The sequence below is a fragment of the Podarcis muralis genome, chromosome 3, assembly GCF_964188315.1.
Source record: "Podarcis muralis chromosome 3, rPodMur119.hap1.1, whole genome shotgun sequence".
Taxonomy (NCBI): Eukaryota; Metazoa; Chordata; class Lepidosauria; order Squamata; family Lacertidae; genus Podarcis; species Podarcis muralis.
In genome coordinates this window covers 36,929,203-36,950,336 of record NC_135657.1, presented here as the reverse complement: position 1 = coordinate 36,950,336, position 21,134 = coordinate 36,929,203, and the positions used below count along the sequence as shown (strand labels likewise).

At 41.9% G+C, this 21,134-nt stretch overlaps 2 protein-coding genes across 4 annotated transcripts in view; both read right to left on the bottom strand.

The window, feature by feature from the left end:
- The window catches only part of BTBD9 (BTB domain containing 9), a 161,915-nt gene extending 159,237 nt beyond the window's left edge, over window positions 1–2,678 (bottom strand). For 2 of the 3 annotated variants that reach the window (XM_028724392.2, XM_028724391.2), the window contains exon 1: window positions 289–394. The gene's annotated coding sequence lies outside the window, so the exon portion shown is untranslated. Of the gene's footprint in view, window positions 1–288; window positions 395–2,565 lie in introns of those variants that run through there. The other variant, XM_077925646.1, reaches the window with a different exon arrangement.
- Window positions 2,679–6,243: 3,565 nt separating this feature from the next.
- On the bottom strand, window positions 6,244–17,857 carry GLO1 (glyoxalase I). The gene is made up of 6 exons (XM_028724398.2): window positions 17,693–17,857; window positions 13,391–13,473; window positions 11,688–11,828; window positions 9,992–10,059; window positions 8,179–8,268; window positions 6,244–8,025 (listed from the first exon to the last, which is right to left on the bottom strand). Exons 1-6 carry the CDS (start codon window positions 17,771–17,773, stop codon window positions 7,919–7,921), a joined length of 570 nt encoding a protein of 189 aa, XP_028580231.2. The 5' UTR covers window positions 17,774–17,857; the 3' UTR covers window positions 6,244–7,918.
- Window positions 17,858–21,134: the final 3,277 nt, after the last annotated feature.

The following is a 21,134-nucleotide window of genomic DNA, read 5'->3' as shown; positions in this document are numbered from 1 at the left end:
AGGCCACCGTGGGCCGCGAGCGAAAGGCAGGCGGCGCGTCCACCGCCCACAATCCCGGCCTTACGTTTCTCTGCCTCTTTCCCCAACGACCCCAATAGAGAGAAACGCACCAAGACCCAGGGAAAGGGCAGGCTCCCACCCCGCCCCACTTCCCCAAGCACCGGACCGGTGGGGGGTGGGGAAGGGGAGGGAAACCGGGCCCCGCCCCTCAAGGGTCCCCACCCCGAGCGAGACGGCGCAGGGCGCAGGCAGCCCAGTCCAGCCCCCTCATCCCTCCGCCACACTTACCGGGCTGGCGAGCTCGAGCGCGGCCCCCTCCCCCCTCCTACACCGGCTGTCGCGTCCGCGCGTCGGCCGGCGCGCTGACGTCACCTAGCAACGACGCTCCCGCCGGCCCTGCGCGCTGACGTCCATAGCAGAGCGCAGGAGTGCTTCAGCGAGATACTAAAAATGGCTAGAAGGGTTGCGCTGGGATCCTCATACCCGGTTGGGCCAAAGACACAAACTTACATGGAGATTCAGTTCTGGGAAAAGTGTAGAAATGGTTTCCAAACACTTAATCTGTTTGCATTTATTTACTTATAGCTATGTGGTTTGCTGGGAGACTTTTTAAAAATAAAATAAAATAAGGATTTTGTCAGACTTTTTAAAAATAAAATAAAATAAGGATTTTGTCAGAATGGCAGAGGCCCAAGAGCCTCTGCTCTACGGGGAGCTGGCTTCAGGCACCAGAACAACTCTGCATTGCAAATATGTCTGCAAACATGGCATGAAGGCTGCCAGCACCAACCCGGCCTTGTGGGAATTCCTTGCAGATGATCGCAGTGCATGGAACCCGAGGTCAGGTCCTGTAGCCACAGCAGTGACCAGAGGAGGAGGTACCGCTGGGAAGAGCACAGAAAGGACAAACGCCATGGTGCATCTGCATCAGCAGAACCAGACGCCTTCATTTCTCGTTTTGGCCACAGCCTGCTCTATAACTCTTAACAGTTAGCCTTCACCCATGAAAGCACACACTTCCATTGTCTCCTGAGACAGACACCTGCCAACCCTACATTAAAACACACACACAAAACACTGTCAGAAAGTGAATGTAGAAGCCAAAGCGGCTATGGACTTGGGCCTCTGCCATTCTGACAAAATTCTTATTAAATAGCCACAGGAAAACTTCTAGTTAAATCTTTATGGCCAAGAAAAGAGGCCCAGATGCCAAATATTCACTTGGGAGATTTAACAAAACAAGTGAGTTTTCTTATTAAATGGCAGAAGAGCCTGCTTCCAGAAATGTGTAACACTACAGATATGGAAAGGCCCTACTGTAGCCTAGGACCAAAGCCTAAAGGCACCCCGCCCGCTGAGAGATGTTATCATAGCTTTTGCTGACTATTCTATGAGGATCTAATGAGAGCAACAAGGACAAATATGAGGAAAAACAAGTTATGTTTTTACAAGTTCTGAGCACTGAAAAACCCTAAAAACATTCAAACCAGCAATTGAATTACTCACAGAAGCTGGTATAAAACACAAGCAGGGCACCCCTTTTTTCTAATCCTGGAAACTGATGGCATGCAAACCAGAGCTACCTCCCAAAAGGGCATGAGCATGACACACATATTTACTTTATTGAACCTGCCTATCCTAGGGGGAGGGGGAGGAAATCAAGGCAGGAGATACTGGTGACACTGGCCTGTGGGAAGACAGTCCCAGTAGCATCAACAAGAAGACGCTTGGGCACAAACATAGGAGCTAACTCTAAGGAGCCAAGACCCTTTCGGTCCCCCAAAATTTAGGCTGAGCCACCCCAGCCTCCACTGCTGCTGCTGCTGTGTGAAAGCAAAGGTAAGGCTTCCGATTCCCCACCTACCTCCTCCTCTCTTCCTTTCTGGCAGCCTCGGCATGGACCTATGAGCCCCTTGCCACTGTGGGGACTTAACCGCTATCACTGCTGCTGGCGTCTAGGTGAGCAAGATGAGAGGGCAGTGTGCAGGCTGGGGCTGCTGTCATCCCTGGTCTCAGCCTCTAAGCCCCAGCCCAAGCCCCACCTCTCTTGCCCAGCTGCTGGAGCCTCAGAAGTGCCCAGTGAGGGCATGTCAGCTTTCCACATCAGCCTATTCATGTTTAAATGCAGAAAGGCACATACAATCACGGGCCCATTCGAGTATAAAATTAAGATTGTTTTCACGGTGGCCCACATCTTATAAAAATTAGACCAGAGAGAGAAGTGAGATGCATTTCAATTGATGTTAGATGGTGTGTGTTCAGTGATCTCTCCCTTCTGGGTAAGATGGTCCTCAATGCTGGCAGTAGGGAAAATGAAGGTACCCTCATTTGTTATACAGAGACCCTCATTCAGAACATCTAGCCCACTACAAACTCTGCCCCCTCTGGTTCACAGTTCAGTTTGTACTTGAGTTTCGTTTTCAGTCTCTACAATACCCTCCTTTCACTAACACCACAGAATACTGCAGACCTAACCCACCCAACCTGCAAAGAAGCAAAAGAAATCTTTAAAACACTTAGCCTGGGCTAAATTAATTAAGCCCCTAATTAAATGGCATGTCCTACCTTTCCTGCGTCACCAACTGCACTCCATTTTACTGCTAAACTTGAAAGTGAATGTATCCACCACAAGTCATAAAGTACTGGACATGTGAAAGCTTTCCAGCAGCAGGAACTTCTCCAAGTTCAAATATAGCACTAAGCCAGTGTAGAAGCTCAGTGCAAGTACACACTCAAATATGCAAACACTTTCCTTCTAACTCGGGCATTCGCAGCTTGTGACCGAACATGCAGCAGCTACATATACAGCAATCTGCCAGGTGCCTCTCACTCTGACACACAACCAGTTTTACAATTCCAGATGGCAACGAAAACTATCTTCCTGTCTTGTGTATTTTTCTCATCTGCTAAGAGATTAAGCAGACACGTCATATGAAATTTCGGAGTGACTCTTTTATGAATCCAAGTTTGCTATTACTTCTCTGCACATTAGAAGCTTCTTCCTTCATTAGACGGATGAAGGCTTCTCCCCAACAATGTTAGGAAGCAAGTCCACGAGGCAGCATACCAAAAATAATTTTTATTCCAACTCTAAATGGACTGCACTCAACTAAGTCATACTTAGAGTGGACCAACTACAATTAAGGAACCTTAATCATGCCCATTAACTTCAAGGGGTCTACTCTTGAGGAGGACTAGCTTTAAATACCACCCAGTATATCCATAAACATGCAGGTATGTCCATTTATTTACATACGTATACTCTATGAAAGTATTGATGTATTTTAAAACATTAAAGCATTTCTTCTATCAACCTCATTCTTGGTACTGAGTCTCTCCATAGCAGAGCTATATTTTTTTCTGATAAGTCTAATGGATCCCATGTTGAAATTGATCCAGACACCCCTTTAAAGAGCTTCCCTGTCTCGACCTGTCAGCTACATAACACCTAACTCATCTCCAGTGTGGTGTAGTCGTTAAGAGCGGTAGACTCGTAATCTGGTGATCAGGGTTCGCGTCTCCGCTCCTCCACATGCAGCTGCTGGGTGACCTTGGGCTGGTCACACTTCTCTGAAGTCTCTCAGCCCCACTCACCTCACAGAGTGTTTGTTGTGGGGGAGGAAGGGAAAGGAGAATGTTAGCCGATAAGGTGGAATATCAAATCCAAACTCCTCCTCCTCCTCCTCCTCCTTCTCTTTTCCTCCTTAACTTACAACCCTTAGACCGAATCACTTTTAACTTTTCTCCTTTGGTGAACAGATCTAATTAATGACCTCAGTAAAATGTCCCACTTAGCACACAACCCCTGGAAGTGTGGATGGGAGAGATTCTGATGGGCTTCCACCATCAAGTACAAACCATCTTATTTCACAGGCATTTGGGGCAAACCAGTGAAACTAGCTTTGAATGACTGTTAATGGACATAAATTTTTGTAACTGCTATATTACATAGACAAATCTATATAATAACGAAATGTCTGATTCTCCTTAAACAATGTTTTAATATCCAAAGGTCTTTCACATTCTCAGAACAAGTCCTTTGGCTCAACTGATGGGGGTCTCTCTCTCTTATTATTTTCATTCTTGCAGGGTCTTATCTAAAACACAACCAAAGGTTGTGGATTTTGCTGGATTTGCAAAAAATTCCAGAGTCAGGGCTGATACCGTATAGCCAATTGACACTCTTAATCAATAAATCTCAGGTCAAGCCACATCTGCACTACCTAAAAAAACCCCCTGTGTAATGTCACTTGAGTTAACCCTTAGAAACAGATGCAACAAATCCAGCACTTCTACAACAGGCATGCACACTTTGGTCAACATCATGGCAATAGTAGACAAACAATTCAAAAAATAAGGTAGATCTTAATTGTGAAACATTAATGTGATTGAACTGCCTATCCTAGTGCTATCACAATTAATGTACAGTAGTTATATTTGAAGTGCAAACACTAAAGCAATGGGCAAAAGTCAAGTGAATTTAACACAAATCCAGGGAGCTAATGCAAATGTTATTTACAAATATTAGAGTGGCCAATAATAAACAGTCAGACATGTTTATACTAGATTGGAGCTTAAGAGAAAGCTTTATCCTCACAAGTCATTAATTGCAATGGACACTAGATTTTCATAGACTTCAGAATTAAGCAGCAAAACAAAACTTACAAAAAAATCTGCATTGAAGAAATCACACACTAATTGACTTGCAACAGTGGTCACATAGAAGCTGCCGAAAAAACAACCATTAACTCTATAGGTGCTTCAAATATATTGAATTAGATATCAGTGGCACTGTCCTAGGCATGTTTACTCAGAAATAAGTTCAACCATGTTCATTAGGATGAATTCTCTAGCCAGTGTTTAGGATTTCAGCCTAAAGGCTCTTCACTGGCTGTACCCATTGTATGTGCAGTGTTTGCAAATGACCTAAACAGCAGCCACAGCAGTGTGCAATTAATGAGCTCTTAGATACTAATTGCACCAGCTGCTTATAGTACCTAAGCAGATCAGCGGTTTTCAGTGGCCTCACAGTGGCTGCAACTGGTCAGTCATTTAAATGGACCCTGGTGCTCCAAAAGAAAATTACAGTTGGCTCAGGTAAAGCTATTCATAAATAAATGTTTAAGTTATTATTCTCTTTCAATGTGGAAATGCTTTGGAGTGTACAATAAAGAGGCTTGACTTTAGAAAACTGTGGACCAATGTCCTTTTGCTCTTAGCACCTGTAGGCAGTCTACATGCACTGCAGTTTTCAGACAGGGCTCTAAAAACTATGAAATGATACAGCACCTAAGAACGCACAACTGTTATGTAATGTATTAGTTCCAAGTCTTTTTCCGAAAGGATTCAATAGCTTCCACTGCTAGTAGTGAGAAACTAATTGCTCAAAGTGAGGTATGAGGACAAGAAGGTGGGGGACTGGAACTCATTTCCATGTTTTGACAATCTCCATTTTTAGCTAAATGGGGGGGGGGGGATGACTGAGTGAAGCTATAGGTTGTGTTAGCCACATCTGTTGTCTTCACAATTATGCAGCCTACACACTAACACTGAAAAAGCAAGTGTATTTTAGATTAATGATTTCCCTTCCCATTTGAGTGCTCTACCCATGATTAAAGCAAATACATTTTTAATGTGTTTATACACCCCCTATGGGGCTTTAAAATTATGCTGGCTAGAAGTAGCAAACTTTTCAATTATGTATTATAGATTAAAAGACATTATTAAAGATGCCAGTAAGAAGGTTGCTTATATACATTACCTTGAACTGTCACCAAAATATTCAACTCCAAATAACTTTTCAAAGAATCATGAAGCTTAACTTAGCCAAGAAACAATAAACAGGTGACAGATTGAGAAGCACTGCCCTGGCCGATGTGTTCCTCCTCAAGCTCCTGAACCAGGCACAGCTCTGCCCTGAACACCAACCCCACCCCTAGGCTACCTCAACTTCCAGGACTATCTCAACAACCAGTTCTGTGCTAACCAAGAGCTGCTTGTATAAGGCAGCTTCCTTCTGTCCTATGTGAAGTGACCCAGACAAACTCAGCCCTGCCAGCAATTCTGTTCACAGTCATCACAGTTGTTCCTTTCCTCTCAGGCAAGCAGAGTATTCTGAAGAGTTGCATGGGAGGGTGCCAAAAGAAGAGTTTTTTGGGGGGGGAAGTGAAGAATGGTGCAGGGCACTTTGTTCCTCATTTACATATTCTTCCATGTGTTCTGACAAAAGGACGACGCACAGAGTTCTTAACTTGAAAATATTTTTTTTTATTATTATTTGATGTCAACACTGCACTCAAGGCTGGTTAATCCCAAAAGGAGATCTAAAGTGCTGCTAACAATGCCCCAATTAACAAAGACAGTTGAGTCAGGGCTATTCGGCAAAGTGTGGATTGCATAGTCTAAATGTGTCAATACAAATTAAACACTGATGAAGATTAAACTAGTTCATGTGTCAGTTTTGTAAACCTTGGGAGAGCTTGGAAACAACTAGAAACCCACCGAAGAAAGGTAAAGAGCACAACAGGTGGTACATTAACATTTCAGACACCTAGGCTTCAGTTTATGTTAGAACTACTGTATACCAAGACAAAATTGATATTGAGAAGAAAATACATGTCATGCCACCTAGCTCCTGAAGGGCAACTGTGGGTGTGATATCCAGCAGTACAAGAAGTGGGAGAGGAACAAAACGGGATGGCTAAGCCAAAGTGAATTATGTCTGCTTGAAAAGTAGGATGGCATCCTACCCCACTTCAAGCACTTGTAACTAGCATTCATACCGTAAGTGTAGTATTTGCCTGTTCATCTTTAACTGTACGCTATTTCATTCATAGTAACTTGTGCACTTGGGTTCAAGGCACAAAGCAACAACAGGATTCAGGAACAATGCAGACTAACAGTGCAATTCTATATATGTCTTACTCAGAAGCATATCTCACGAGTTCAATGGGCCTTAATCACTAGTAACAGCAGCTGAAGTAGTCTTATATACCCATGAAGGGGTCATGATAAAAATCCTCAACAAATGCAGCTTTGCCACCATCAAAGAGAAAAGGAGCAAGACTTCAGTATTTGCTTCCCGTTCATAAAACATGAAAGATCTAAACAGTCTTGTATTTTGCCAGCATGTTTAAATAATGCAACTGCAGCTATATTGCATACCAAAACTAAAAATTAACTAAGAATAAGAATCTGGCCATAATATACTGCAAAATGTGGCCAGCTATGAAAAGGTTACAATTATTTCTGTGTAGGATAAACCAAGTAACTAATTCTAGAACATACGGGCTACATTTAAACAGTATGGCAAACTATGGGATTTTCTTTTTTAAAATGTTTGACCTTATGTTAGGCTCAATCATGGTCTGCACTAATTATTGTCTGCCATTACATCTGAATTCACAAACCAGTTATGACTGTTGCTCCATCTCAAAATGCTACTGCTCTATGCAGACAGGAAAGAACTTGTGAAATGTGCAGATCAAAGACAAAAGAAGATAAGAAGCTTGAAATCACAGTTTATCTGTTGTAAATTTGGAAGTGCACACCACCGTGTGGGTTCTTAAATACAGTCAGCACAACCCATAGCCTTTTCTTATGAAAATAAGCAGAGCTAAGCCTCATTCATATGCATCCTCCTTGCATTTGTTCGTGCATTAGGAAAAGATATTAGAAGCTTACACTTCCAAGTTTGTGGGTGGCAAACCATAGCTTCCTGCATTGTCAAAATGGCAAAGTATAGCTCACCACAAGCTAGAAATGGAAGCTTCCCATCTCCTACCTTTGCAGACATAGCAAGGGGAAAGGGAATGCTGTTTATTCCCATTTGTTTATCATTTGGCGAATGACTAGAACAACTTTTTGTTAAATCAGGAGGACATTGTTAAGAATTTTCGGTCTCTTGATGGCAAGATCACTATTCAGTATTTCCAATCGGGATTATATTTATCATATGGTTCGGATTCAGGATTTCAATCCAGTAGCCATCAGGATCCTGGATAAAAGCAAGTCCTTTCATTTTACCTACAAAAGAGAAATATAGTTTATAAGCTTTAATAGAAAAAGTCCTCAACAAATTCATGTTTCAAGCCTCTAAAACTAGTTTAGTAAGCAAACAAGTAAACAAACACGAGCCGACTTACAATTCGAGAGCCACTATTTACACTGAAGACTTACCATCGTCTGGTTTTTTGACAAATTTCACTCCCAGCTCCTCAAATCTTTTACAAGCTGCATTTACATCAGGAACAGCAATTCCAATATGACCTGAAAAACAACAAAGTAACCAAAGGCAATGATGCTTTTAATACAATGTGAATAAAACCTTCTTTTCTTAACTCAATTGCAAATCAGTTTTTTTGTTACAATGTAGAAAGTGTACTTAATATACCAGAGTTAATTTATACCATAGCATAAATGTACGTTACGGTTCTCTGGGGACAGTATTGCATGCATAATCCGAGCTACATCAGAGTACACAGAGACAATCACTGTGAAGTGCTTGTTGATATCTGACCTCTTACGCAGGGGTATGTTGTGTGAAAATATGCTTCCAGACCCAACAACAACAGGAAAACAGAATGCAGAAGCTGGTCATCCTCAGTTCTTCTTTTAAATGGTTGATAGTTTTTGTGTGGGGGAGAGGATTTCATAGTTTGTTCATCAAACAACTGCTTAAGAGTGATCCCTGCTAAATTAGACCTAATGCCTATCTTGCGCAGCATCTGTCCCCCCCCCCCATGGCCAATGAGATGTGAAGCCTATGTGAAATCCCACATCATCACATCTCACGTCCTTCTCACACAGTTGGACAACAGCAACAGATATTTAGATGCATGCTGATGATCCTGGAGGTAGCATATACCCATCAGGACTAGTGGCCTTCCCATCAGTCTCAGTCAGCATGGCCAACAGTGAGGGATGATGAAAGTCATAGTCCCAACAACACCTGGTCACAGGTTCCCCATCCCTTTCTGAAGCCATCTAAGTTGGCTTTATGTCACCTTTCCATCAAAACAGGCATTCCAACTGTGGCTAGCTCTATGATGTGACAGGAATAACACCCATGACAAACCAAACTGGTGGGGCACCGGGGGGATAGGGTAACAGCAACAAGGCACACACAACTGAAAAACCAATAAAGCACTATTGTTTGCAGTTTATGAGTCACTGCTATCAGAGTTGGAGCACCTACAGGAAAATGGCACTCTTTTCCTCTCTAGAGGAAAACTTACTAAAAGGCTGTGCGTCAGAAAGAGAAAGATGCAGAATAATGTGTGCACCAGATCCACACATTTATTCAAGACACACCCTTAACTGCTGTTGCTTCCTTAAGATGTAGAAATTGCTCTCAAGATTTTGTGCCAAATTCTATGAAGTAATTATGAATCCAGTTATTCTGCCTTTATAATAAGTTCAATTACCCCAATTAGCTTTTAGTCTATAAAACCTGGTGAAAACTCTGGAATTGGATTATACCTATGTTCTTGGCATCTACTAGTTAAGACAGGTTTTGTTGAAATTCACGGGAAGAAAAAAATAAATGTGAGCATTACTCACATCAGCTTTCTTTACAACAGGGGTGACTTACCACTGCCTGCATCTGCCCCTCCCCCAAGAGGCTTTTTACCCTGAGGCAATTTTTTCCAATTTAAAAAGTGTTTTTTAAAATTACCGACTACTCCCTTAGGTTACCCATTGTAATACTAAAATCTCTTTTTGTGACCTTCCAAAACCCACGCCCACTTGTCATTTAAAATAATAATAATAATAATTTATTTATTTTTACTGAACACTCTTGCTGGTAGCCTATTGTGATTCTGTGATTCCAAATTGTTCTAGTGATTTCAAGTTCCCCAACCCCACCCTGCAGGATGTATCCTTTTTAATTGACCATGCCCACTTTTACACTTTGGCCGCAAGAGACTGACCATGGGTCAATGCAGCCCTTGATCCCAAAGAGGCTAACCACCCCTGCTTTACAACATACCAAATCCTCGGGGATCTGAATTGCCATTGTGGTAAGCCTGACTCTCATCATTTTCAGTGCCCCAGTTGCTAGAAAAGAAGGAGAGGGATGTGAGGGGTGGGAAGGGAAAGAGAATAAGAACAAAAATAAGAATGCATTGTGATAAACACTGTTATTACAATAGCAAAAGAGAACATTTAACAGTGCGTGTGAGGAGAAGAGACCAGCCATCAGGGATATACAACATGAACAGATAAAATGACGAACCTTTTCAAGTTACTAGAAACAATATTATACAAATATTACGTCATGGATTAAGATGATATTAATATAACATTATTCACTTGAAAAAGCCATTTTATTGAAGGAAGTCTTTTCACTTCATTGACAAATATTAGAACCATTTTATGTTTGTAATTATGTAATTATTTTGCTCAAAGCAAACTAAGGCCAAGAAGATGGAAGGCTGAAGAATCAGCATGAAAAACCAGTTGCATCGTAGAAATGCTAGCGCAGATGTGGGGGGAAATGACAAAAAATACACTATGAAGTATAATGGAATGGAATTCCAGGATAGGTGTGTGGAAAAAACCCATAAGAACCTAGAAGGAATTTGGAGGACAAACAGGACCTTTTTTCATAACTTGAAAAAGAGCTGGCAAATGTTGTAAACTTTTTGTCAGAAACTGGCCTGACAGAAGCAATGTAGCTCAACTGACCATTTTCTTGTGTGGAACTTCACCATGTTTTGAGGTTCCCAAAGTTCCCCTGGGAAGAAAGACTGACTGTTTAAACCACTCAGGGAACTGTAGCTCTGTGAGGGGAATAGGTGTCTCCTAATAACTCTCAGCATCCACTACAAACTACAGATTCCAGGATACTGCTTCAAATGCATAGTGTAGATGGGGGCGATAGTAGTGAAATAGAAAGTACAATCTCAGGCATTGCTCCCACTCCCTAGTGCTGCCCCTTCATTAATCACAAAAGTTTCCCGTATGAAAAAGCACACCAAATCAAAAAGTCTCAAATGCAATTTCAGAGAGCGACAAACAAGCTTATCCTAGCACCGAAATAAAGGAAGGTGCAGGCAAAGTTCAGTCTATTATTTAATCAATGCTCTCCTTCCATCCATGTACACTATACTAAACATTTGAGAGGGAGTTTTGTTGTAGTTAAGTGACAATAATATATTAGGATTTATTCTTAGCATCTACTGATGCCTAACATTTTAGTCAAAACATTCTGGATATGCTTTCATTTTCACACTAGCATCATATGGTGACATGCTGACAAGCAAGCACCAAAATAGATTTTGTTATGATTGGCAACATATGCCAAATATGTGCATTTTATTTCAGTGTTAAGTGACAAGCATATGCTTTGAGAAGCAGAGTTTGTGTAATGAACACGACTTCTTTGCTGTCACAAACAATTCTGTACCTCTTGCCACATTTTAAACTTTGCAGACTAAACATTTGCCAGGAGGTAATTTTCATTCTGTAGCTGCTACTTCTGCATTTCAGGTGTAATCTGGGACAGTCCACTCCAGTTTGAATGTCCAGGAGGGTTTAGGTGAACACCTCAAGCTAGCTGGTGTGTAAGAAAGGCACTCTGCTCACAAGAAAGTCGAACGCTGCTTCAACTATATTAATAACCAGCAGAATAATCAAAATACAAGGAAAAAACATGATTTACAGAACACAGTTTTAACACTCACTGCGTCAGTTCTAATACGCCCTTTCTAGACAGAGTCCACGCAATTCCCTCTTTTTTATCTTTTGGAATATCATTTTTATCTTCGTAAGCCAAGAAGTAGAGGGAGAACTTCATAGCAGGGAAGTCAAACTTGTTGAGTAGGCTAGAAGATAAACAACTTGAAATTAAATTTATGTGAGAAAAGCAGAGATAACACACTCACCAAAGACATTCTAAGTTTTGTAATCAAGTTCTCATATTCATGTCCGAAAGGTTATGAACATTTAGAAAATATAAGCCTTGTGGCACCTTAAAGGGTAACAAATTTATGATGATGCAAGCTTTTGCAGACAAGAATCCACTTCAGAGATAGATCAAAAGAAAACTTAGGCAATAATCTATTTTTATAGCGCCACAAGGTAATTTGGTGTTTTTACTGCAGAAGACTAACGCACTACATTACTGTAGTCTAGAAAGTCAACATTTGCTGCTGTTCTTCACAATTACAACAAGACTGCCAGAAATGTAGAACATGATACTCTCACCACCACCATTTATGGGACAATACAGTACGATGTCCCATGTGTATGCCATAGGCAAAAAGAGGCAAACAAATAGTTGGGGCTGTTTGCCTTTTAATTTAAAAAAGTGCACAGCGTGTTTTTTCGGCATGCTTACTTGGACAGCAATCCAAACCGACCACCGCCAAGGCTCTATGTCTAGGTGCCTTTTTTTCTTCAGAGGGTTTTGTTATTGTTATTGCTATTATTCATTTCATTTCTATACAGTCATACCTTGGGTTACAGCCGCTTCAGGTTGCGTTTTTTCGGGTTATGGACCGCCGAAACCCGGAAGTACCGGAACGGGTTACTTCTGGGTTTCAGCGGTCGCACATGCGCAGAAACACTAAAATGCGCTTTGCACATGTGCAAAAGCGCCGAATCGCAACCCGCACATGCACAGATGTGGGTTTCAAGCACTGCGGGTTGTGAACATGCATCCCGCACGGATCACGTTCGCAACCCGAGCATCCACTGTACCACTTTATATTTTAAAGAACAAATCTCAAAGCCGTTTACAACACATTAAAACATCAGAGAAACAACCCAGAATAAAACAAATTCAGGCATCGAAGAAAAGATTTCAGAACCTTCTCTAAGTGACATTTTGCTTTCATCAGTCGCCAACTTGGCATCCAGAGATCACCACATGGGCATAATTGGACCCAAACTATATGCCTGGCTCATGGCTAATTTCCAACACTGACCTAGAGTACAGGGCCTCTCCAACCTCCCACTGATTCCTCTAGCAGCAAACAGAATTCCATGGTGTGGAGACAACTCTGAATCACCAGGGCATGTAATTTCTACTAAGGAATGCTGTTCCACAGGCAACATTACCAAGCTCTAATTTCTGACCAGTTTCTACCAGTTGGTGGGGCAGGTAGATGAGTAGTTTGTTCACCATTGTGTGGATCACTTCACAGTTCTAGGAGAGGCAGAACTTTTATGTCCCACTGTTAAGCTCTGTATCACCAACATGGAATATTTAGAAACATTCTTGTTCAAATTTGTTGCATCTTAAGCCATGCTAAAAGCAGGTCATGTAATTATGTCTCCAATCTCGTATCCTTACAGGACTGGCAGGCTTGCAGTTTAGAACAGACGATTGGGAGAGACGCTAATGAGAGAAAAGAGCCAGCCAAAAAAATCAGTTGGTACTTACGTCATTCCGAGAACCTTAGAATAAAACTCCAGAGACTTTTTGGGATCTTTTACCCTCAGCATCGTCTGTTGTAGCAGAAAATCCTACAGAAATATATAATTTGTTAAATTGTTATCAACCATGAACGGCATTCAACACTGGAATGTAGCTTTTACTTGAATGATTTTGTTAATTCGAGCTCCACATACAAAACGTAAAGTGTACAGAAGCTATACAGTTAATGCTTTCAAGATTATTACTGTTCTGTGAATAGTGCCAGATGGATAAATTATGCAGTTAAAGTGAAAGGCTACAATCCTAAACATATTTATTAAAGAGTAAGCCTCACTGCCTAGAGTAAGACTCATTTGTGAGTAAGTAGACACAAGACTGCTTTGTTACAATGCAAGCAAAACTTGGGGAGGTGGAGGAGCAGAGCAATAAGAGTCTTTGCCAAATCCCAAACATGGCCACCTTGGCCAGCAAGGGCAGAAAGGGATGGCTTTTCTTACCATTTCACTGCAACAGCTCCAGGCTGGTATTACTGAGAGGCCTTAAGTACTGGGCCCCTCAGAGAACCCACAATGTTTTAGATCCAATGCTGCCAGTGCCCTGTTCCCAAAACACCCTATTTTGGGGCTTTCCACTTACTATTGCCAGTGGCAAAAACATCACCACTCAGCTGAGATCTTTGTGGAGGTGGCGGAGGAACACAAACATTTGATCTGAACAACAAAGTCTCTATTTTAAACTGTCTCTGAAATAAATTCAGACCATTCAGAAAGTAAATTATATAAAGAAATGGGGAAAGGGATTTATGAGATTTCAGCAGCATAAATGGTACACACTTATTTTATCCAATTCTGAGGAGAAAAATGTTCACTAATTCAGAACTAACTGAAACTGTTATTAGGAATTATGAGGAAACAAAGGTGTTATGTATAGCCCACATCCAAGAATTGAGTTCGTACACCACTTGGAAGTAGTTAAGAGTTGTGGCAAGAACAGACCTTCGTTCAGACAAACTAAGATGGCGAAGTGATGCAGTGGAAATAACAACTTATGAGAGGAGGAGAAAAAGTGAAAATGTAGATGCATAGATGCCTTTTATGATCGGATTACAGCAGGGAAAATGAAGAAGCAAATGGAATTAACATCTCACATAGGAAATTTATTGGATACAAATTCCGCTTGCAGAAATAAAAGTTATTAAATATGTAACTATGAATGAAAGTCAAGAAACCAGTGGCTGTCAACAAAGGATTAAGTCCAGAACTGTTGTTATTGGATTAATTAAGATTATGAAAGCAGGAAGAAATAAGAACTTTGTAACCTGAAACCCAGTACACGGGAAGTCATCTCAAATTGATTAATTTGGTTTTTGAATAATTTTGAGCAAGGAGGTTTGAAGGAAGAGATTGTGATGTCTGGCAAGTGTTGCTGTTTTTTCAAAAGGTTTTTTAAGGGTTTCCAGAGGTTTAGAGGGTGTTTGCAAGCGTTTCCAGTGGTGTTTCAAATATACACAATTTCACTTCCGGTTTCCTGCCGACAGAATAGGGAGCGCGGGTCTGAGCTCCGGACAGACCCGAGCCCACAGAGGTTAGAGGTGAGTGCGCCATGGCAAGGCGCCTCCAAAGGTGTGCAGAGTGTGAAGCGGCCTGGCAGAGCACCAAACCTCCCCCGAAAAAACCACTGCCAAAGGGCAAGCGGGGGGGGGGAGTGGAGAGAGGTTGAGAGCGCTCTCAGCTGCAATGCGATTCTGTGGGACGAAGCTTCGAGCTGCCTATAGTCAGCAGGAGATTCTCAACTAAAAAGATTCAAGCTGAAATAAGAGGGTAAGGAGAATTTTGCACCTTCTACAATTTTGATTGAAGAATCAGATTGGGTTTAATTAGACTAAATTTGGCGATACATGAAGGAGGTCCACCCTTCTATATCTGGATAAATTACGTTACATGGTGAAAAGCTGCAAGTAAGAGAACTTATTTTATTAAAAACTTATCACAAGTGCCTGTTGATGAGCCACCAAAACCCATTCTTTACTGATTGTCAATATCAGGAGATTTTAAAAGTGGCTACGATGCTGTGCTGAGAGGCAGAAAAGGGAAGGTGGTGCCAGACTCCTGTCTCAAACTTTTCGTTTATGGTTGTGGAAAGGGAAATTCTTAACAACTGAACTCTATCATAATTGCATTATTATCACTAATGGATTATAAAATTGGGAATTTAATTTTGAACTCAGAAGAAGAGACTTGGATTAAGATACCGTAGATTCCGGTACATTAGGCGACCGGGCCTATTAGACGACCCCCAAATTGGCAGCTGCAATTTGGGGGTTCGTCTTATAAGCCCAGTCACCTAATACGCTGGGCAGCTCCGCACCAGGAGAAAGCCGCACGGCGCGGAGCCTGCTGCCCATTGCTGCTGCTTCCAAAGCCGCCGCAGCAGTGGGCGGGTTCCGCTCCGCCCATACCTGGCGTATAAGATGACCCCCGACTTTTTAACCTCTTTTCTGGGGTTAAAAAGTCGTCTTATACGCTGGAATCTACGGTATATGAAGAGCTTTGCTGAGGATTATAAGATTTCCTGTTGGGAGGAATAAAAGAAGGAAGAAGCTTGAAGTTGGCTCAATAAACACAACTGAGACTTTAAGGAGCTTTAAATATGAGTACAGACAGGAAATAGTTAGAGAAATTTGGGTGAAATCACAACTATGGAGACAGAGAGAAATTTGGAAGGAAGAAGGGCTGAAATGGGGAATTGTCCTAATGGGTAGCCATTTTCAGAGGAGATTTAAATATGCCAAAGTAGGAAAAAAAAGAATGGATAACAGTCTGGAAAATGGTTTTTATTTAGGGGCCAGCGGTTGTAAATAAATTGGGACATCAGCAGACATGGATTAAATGCTTGCAAAAAGCAACAGTAAGGATAATTAGGAGAAATAGCATGAAAGCACAGATGTGTAATGTATTAAATAGTCTGAATGTTTAAAACATCTGTGCTGTACACCACAAGTTTAATTGTTTAGTAGTTGGAAAATTGGGTAAAGGGATCTGGAATGTAAGATGATTTGGTTTATTTAAAGAACCAGAAGAGGGGGTGGAGGGAAGTCTGGGGATTTGGGGTGTGTGTGTAAAAATGTGTTATTCTTGATTATTTTTTAATGTTAATGAGAAATGTGTGGGGTAATCTGGTATTGATACAATGTGGCATAGATTGGATTTTTTAAAATAAAAAATAAATTATACACACACACACTTGCCTTGGAACCTAACCCCTGTGTAAATTGGGAATTGCCTGTAATTTAAACTGGGGTTGCAGATGCAATGGTTCCAGAATGGTTTTTAAAATACATATGACTCTGCAATGACAGTCAAACTCTGTGTCCTAGTCCGACATAGAAACAAATGGGACTGAGCAAAATGCTTTGATTGGGGTTCAAGTACAGCAGGCATAGACAAACTGACCCTCCAGATGCTTAGGGGCTACAATTCCCATCATCCCTGACCACGGGTACTGTTAGCTAGGGATCATGGGAGTTGTAGTCCCAAAACATCCGGAGGGCCGAGTTTGCCTATGCCTGAAAGTACAGTGTCTTTATTCCAGATTATTTCTATGCATGCAAAAGCATTGCAAGAAATGGTATTTTAAAGCCACTAGCAGTACATTTCCAAGCAGGTTCTCTCAACGGTCCTACTGTGTTGAAGGGGGCTTATTAATGGGTTCAGTGTGCAGCCCAAGCAAGGCCAGAACCTTACACGAGTTATGCTGAAATCCAACACAAACTCAACGAGGCTTATTTCTCAGTAAAGCGTGTGTAGTAGCATTGCCCTGTGCACAATGCTTTACTTAGTAGAGCATTTCCAAGTAAATGGAAACGCAGAGGCCTGGGCGCTTGTAAGAGACGGACAGCTAAAGCAAGGCAAACGTGGGATAAAGGATCTCGCTATATACTCTCCTAGGAAAAACTACAGCTCCGCACCAAGAACAGATCGCACAGAGACTCCAAACCGCGATAGCCGGGGAGCTCAAGCATGCCGGGAGAGATATGATCCTTCGGGTCACGGCGCTAAAGTTCAGCCACGCAAATATTCGGGTGAAAGGCGATCGCTGGCTGGCTCTGCCTAGGCTCTGTATCTCCAAGCCCGGAAAGAGAACCGAGCTCGTCTCTTTAGCACGCCGCTTGCAAAGTGGGAGGGAGAGATTCCCTGCAAGGAGTTAATGCAACTACCCAACGCTTTGCAATTCTGCGCCCCCCTACAAAAAGCAATCCTTACTCCTATTTTATATATGCACACATTAAAAACCATCTCCTCGCTTTACCTTCGTGTTGGGATGAGGGTCGGAGCAGGCACTGAAGGCGGCTTCATCGGTGAGGCCAGCGGGCTCCCCTTGCTCGGACATGTTGAGGCTCTGGAGACGAACTGCTTCCCGGAGTGGATCCTAAGCCCTGCAAGCGTCTAGCTGTCGCGACAGGGAGAACGAGGTTCCCCGAATCTCTGGCCAATAGTGACCAGCCATGCAAATTAGGGCACCTCGCGTCATGCAATCCCTTCCGCCTATAGCAGCGCCGCTTCCCTAGGACGAAATCTCTGTTCCTACAACTCCCAGAATCCCCAGCAAAGCAGGTGATTTTTAATCCCGTCCTTCGCAGATCGCGACACTGCTCCTTTTTCAGGGAAGCGGAAGCAGTAAATCTTAATTCAGATAATAAAAAAACGGGTTATCTCCTGGGACGCTGAAAGCACTATAGGCACAGTATTTCACAATCCTGGCAACCATTTTCAAGTCAATGCGAGGTTTCTCATGCATTCGAGAAGAAAGTCAGAGAACTCTCCTGCCATGCTATGCAAAAACTTCATTCCATTTAATGTGCTGAGCTTGTTTATTTTGTTGTAGAACTTCTACCTCTTTACTTTCTGATTTATGTGGGTTTATGTTAGCTCCTGTCTTTGATGTAAACTTCTGACTTTTTCCACAGGCTGCGTACCAGCCTCAAGTATGGTGGTAGTGCCCCAAAGTAAACAAAACACGTTTTGACAGAAATAGAGCATCAAGATAAGAAAAGTGCTTCAGTTTTACTGTGGAATTTAAGCTACTATACTGGAAGGAAGTCAACCTCCAGAATTTCAGGCAACACTTTTATTGTACTTCACTAATAAAAAATCAGTATGTATATAAAACTTAAAACCATGATATTTTCTTTATGCACTATTTCTTTTTAAAAGCAAGTGTTCAAAAGCCTGTGCTACTGATTCTCATGGAGCATACATGTGTTTGCAGATATCTAGTGATGGAGACATAATCTGTGATAAGCCTAGAATATAGAAAAAGCAGGATAACTTTAAAAGGCAAGACCAGCTACTGATCCTCATTTGGTTTATCCTCAGCAATACAGTGGTACCTCGGGTTAAGTAGTTAATTCGTTCCGGAGGTCCGTTCTTAACCTGAAACTGTTCTTAACCTGAAGCACCACTTTAGCTAATGGGGCCTCCTGCTGCCACCGTGCCGCTGGAGCATGATTTCTGTTCTCATCCTGAAGCAAAGTTCTTAACCCGAGGTACTATTTCTGGGTTAGCAGAGTCTGTAACCTGAAGCGTATGTAACCTGAAGCATATGTAACCCGAGGTACCACTGTACTATTAAAATCCTTTCAGGGATGCCCATTCTTTTACCTCTTACTTTAGAAGCTTATAGACAGCCCATTTGCAGCATGAATATTCTAAGATGGGGAAACAAAGCTAATAGCCTTTTTCATTTGTGATGGTGTGATACATTTTTCTCCATGAAGAAGAAGGTCAAGGAGGTAGTCCTTGGCTAGGTTTGCATAGAGGGTCAGAGAACGACCCAAATCTATGTGTAGCAAGCATTGTCTTTGGTTGGGAGTGGTGGTGGAGTTTGGCTGGGAAATGCAACAGCAGCTTGTTGGAGAGACATGGCCCAAGCGCGCATGTCATACTTTTAAAGCACTATGGTATCACTTGATAAACTTTCCCTAAAGAATTCTGGAGCCCTATTGCCTTACCGGAGCAACCGCTCTCACAGCACTTTCATAATCCCTTTTTCGTGGAAACTTTGGGAATTGTAGGTGACCAAGGAACAGAATGAGATGTAGCCTATGATCCTAAACACGTGTGTATAATTGAACTGTTAAATGCTAATGAGCACAAAGTGCAAAGTATGGTTTTGTGCTCTAACTTAACAGTTACTTGGGAAATTGGTTTTAGGGTCCTAGTGGAAAACTCTGGCACTGAGAAAGATTAATATCATTACAGTATTATGATATCACTAAAAGAGTACCCAGAACCACTCAGGAAGCTTAGAAATCCTAAAACATTTTGATTTTTAGATGGATAGTGTAAGTTGTGAGTTTGGACCTGTCACACCAATAATTGGGTTAAGTCACACCAAAGTCACATTTTGGTCTGCTGTCTTGTTTCAAAATGGCACACGGTGTCCAAATGTCAATGAAGAGTGCCGCCTCCACCTTGGGAATCCTCGTGTCAAGTTTGGCGACAATATATTGAAAGACAGCCAAACTTACACCAAAAATAGGCAAAGTCACAATCAAAATGGTGCCTGGCAAAGACCACCCCCACCCCTCACATACACATTGGGAATCCTCATGCTGAGTTTGGCAGCAATATATTAAGAGGCAGCCAACCCTTTGCCAAGAAACAGATGAATTCATGCAAAAGTCAGGTTTGATCTGCCATCTTGTTTCAAAATGGCACCAGGCATACAAATATTGACATAGACCCCCACTTGCCTCTTGGGATCATTCATGCTGAGTTTGGCAATGATATATCGAGAGACAGCCCAACCTCTAGATGAGGTATATCTTTGGTGCATCATTTAAAATAAAATGTGTCATTCTGCTCACTCGCTCACAAAGAATATACAACAGAGATGGAGATGGATCTGGTTTGTTCAGCCTTAGCAGTAGAAGGATCATCAAGGCTTTGTGAAAGCAAACTTTGATTCAGACCTAAAGTGGACCTGCTCCCTGTACACAGCACCCCTGTGTGCATAAAATAGGAGGGAGGGAGGGAGGGAGGGAGACTAATTAACAGAAACAAAAGCTGAAACAGAACTTTGCAAATACTGTAAAATCTAACTCAGAGATTTTTTATGAGTTGAATGACTGAGATAAGCAAGAAGCATGTTTAGCATTGCCTACCCCAGAGATGTCAAGTGCACTCATTTACTTCCTTTCAAGTATATAAGCAAATGGTAGTCAGCTGCCGCTATTTAGCAAAGCAAAATGTTGGTGCAGTAATAGCACAAATCTTTATACAACTGGCCCTGGGTAGCTTAGTTCTTTCTGATAGGGATCTAGAGTATTGCAGTGTGTCTTCATGTACACTGAATTTACCTGAGAGGCTAGATGCACATTCTGCTTTTGTACACCTCGGCTGCCACAATGAAAGGTATTTGCCTAGCAATGGAGATTATATAGTTTGCTTCCAAGCTGTCAGCAACACTTTTGTGTGGATCTCTCACCCATCTGAGTAGATGCTTGTATGTATCATTTGTGCAATAAAGTGGGTACCTTATGATAAATAGCAACAGCACTGCTGCGCTTCTGTGCAATAAACCGTTTGTGGTGGTGTTGGGTTTTTTTTAAGTAAGACATTTCATGGTAAGAAAAGTAATGGTGGGGAAATGTGGAACAATTGCCACTTGACAGCAATGTTGTGTAGCATCCACACAGATTTTGTGCGAACAGATCAAGATGAACACTCCATAAACAGGTTTTCTGGAA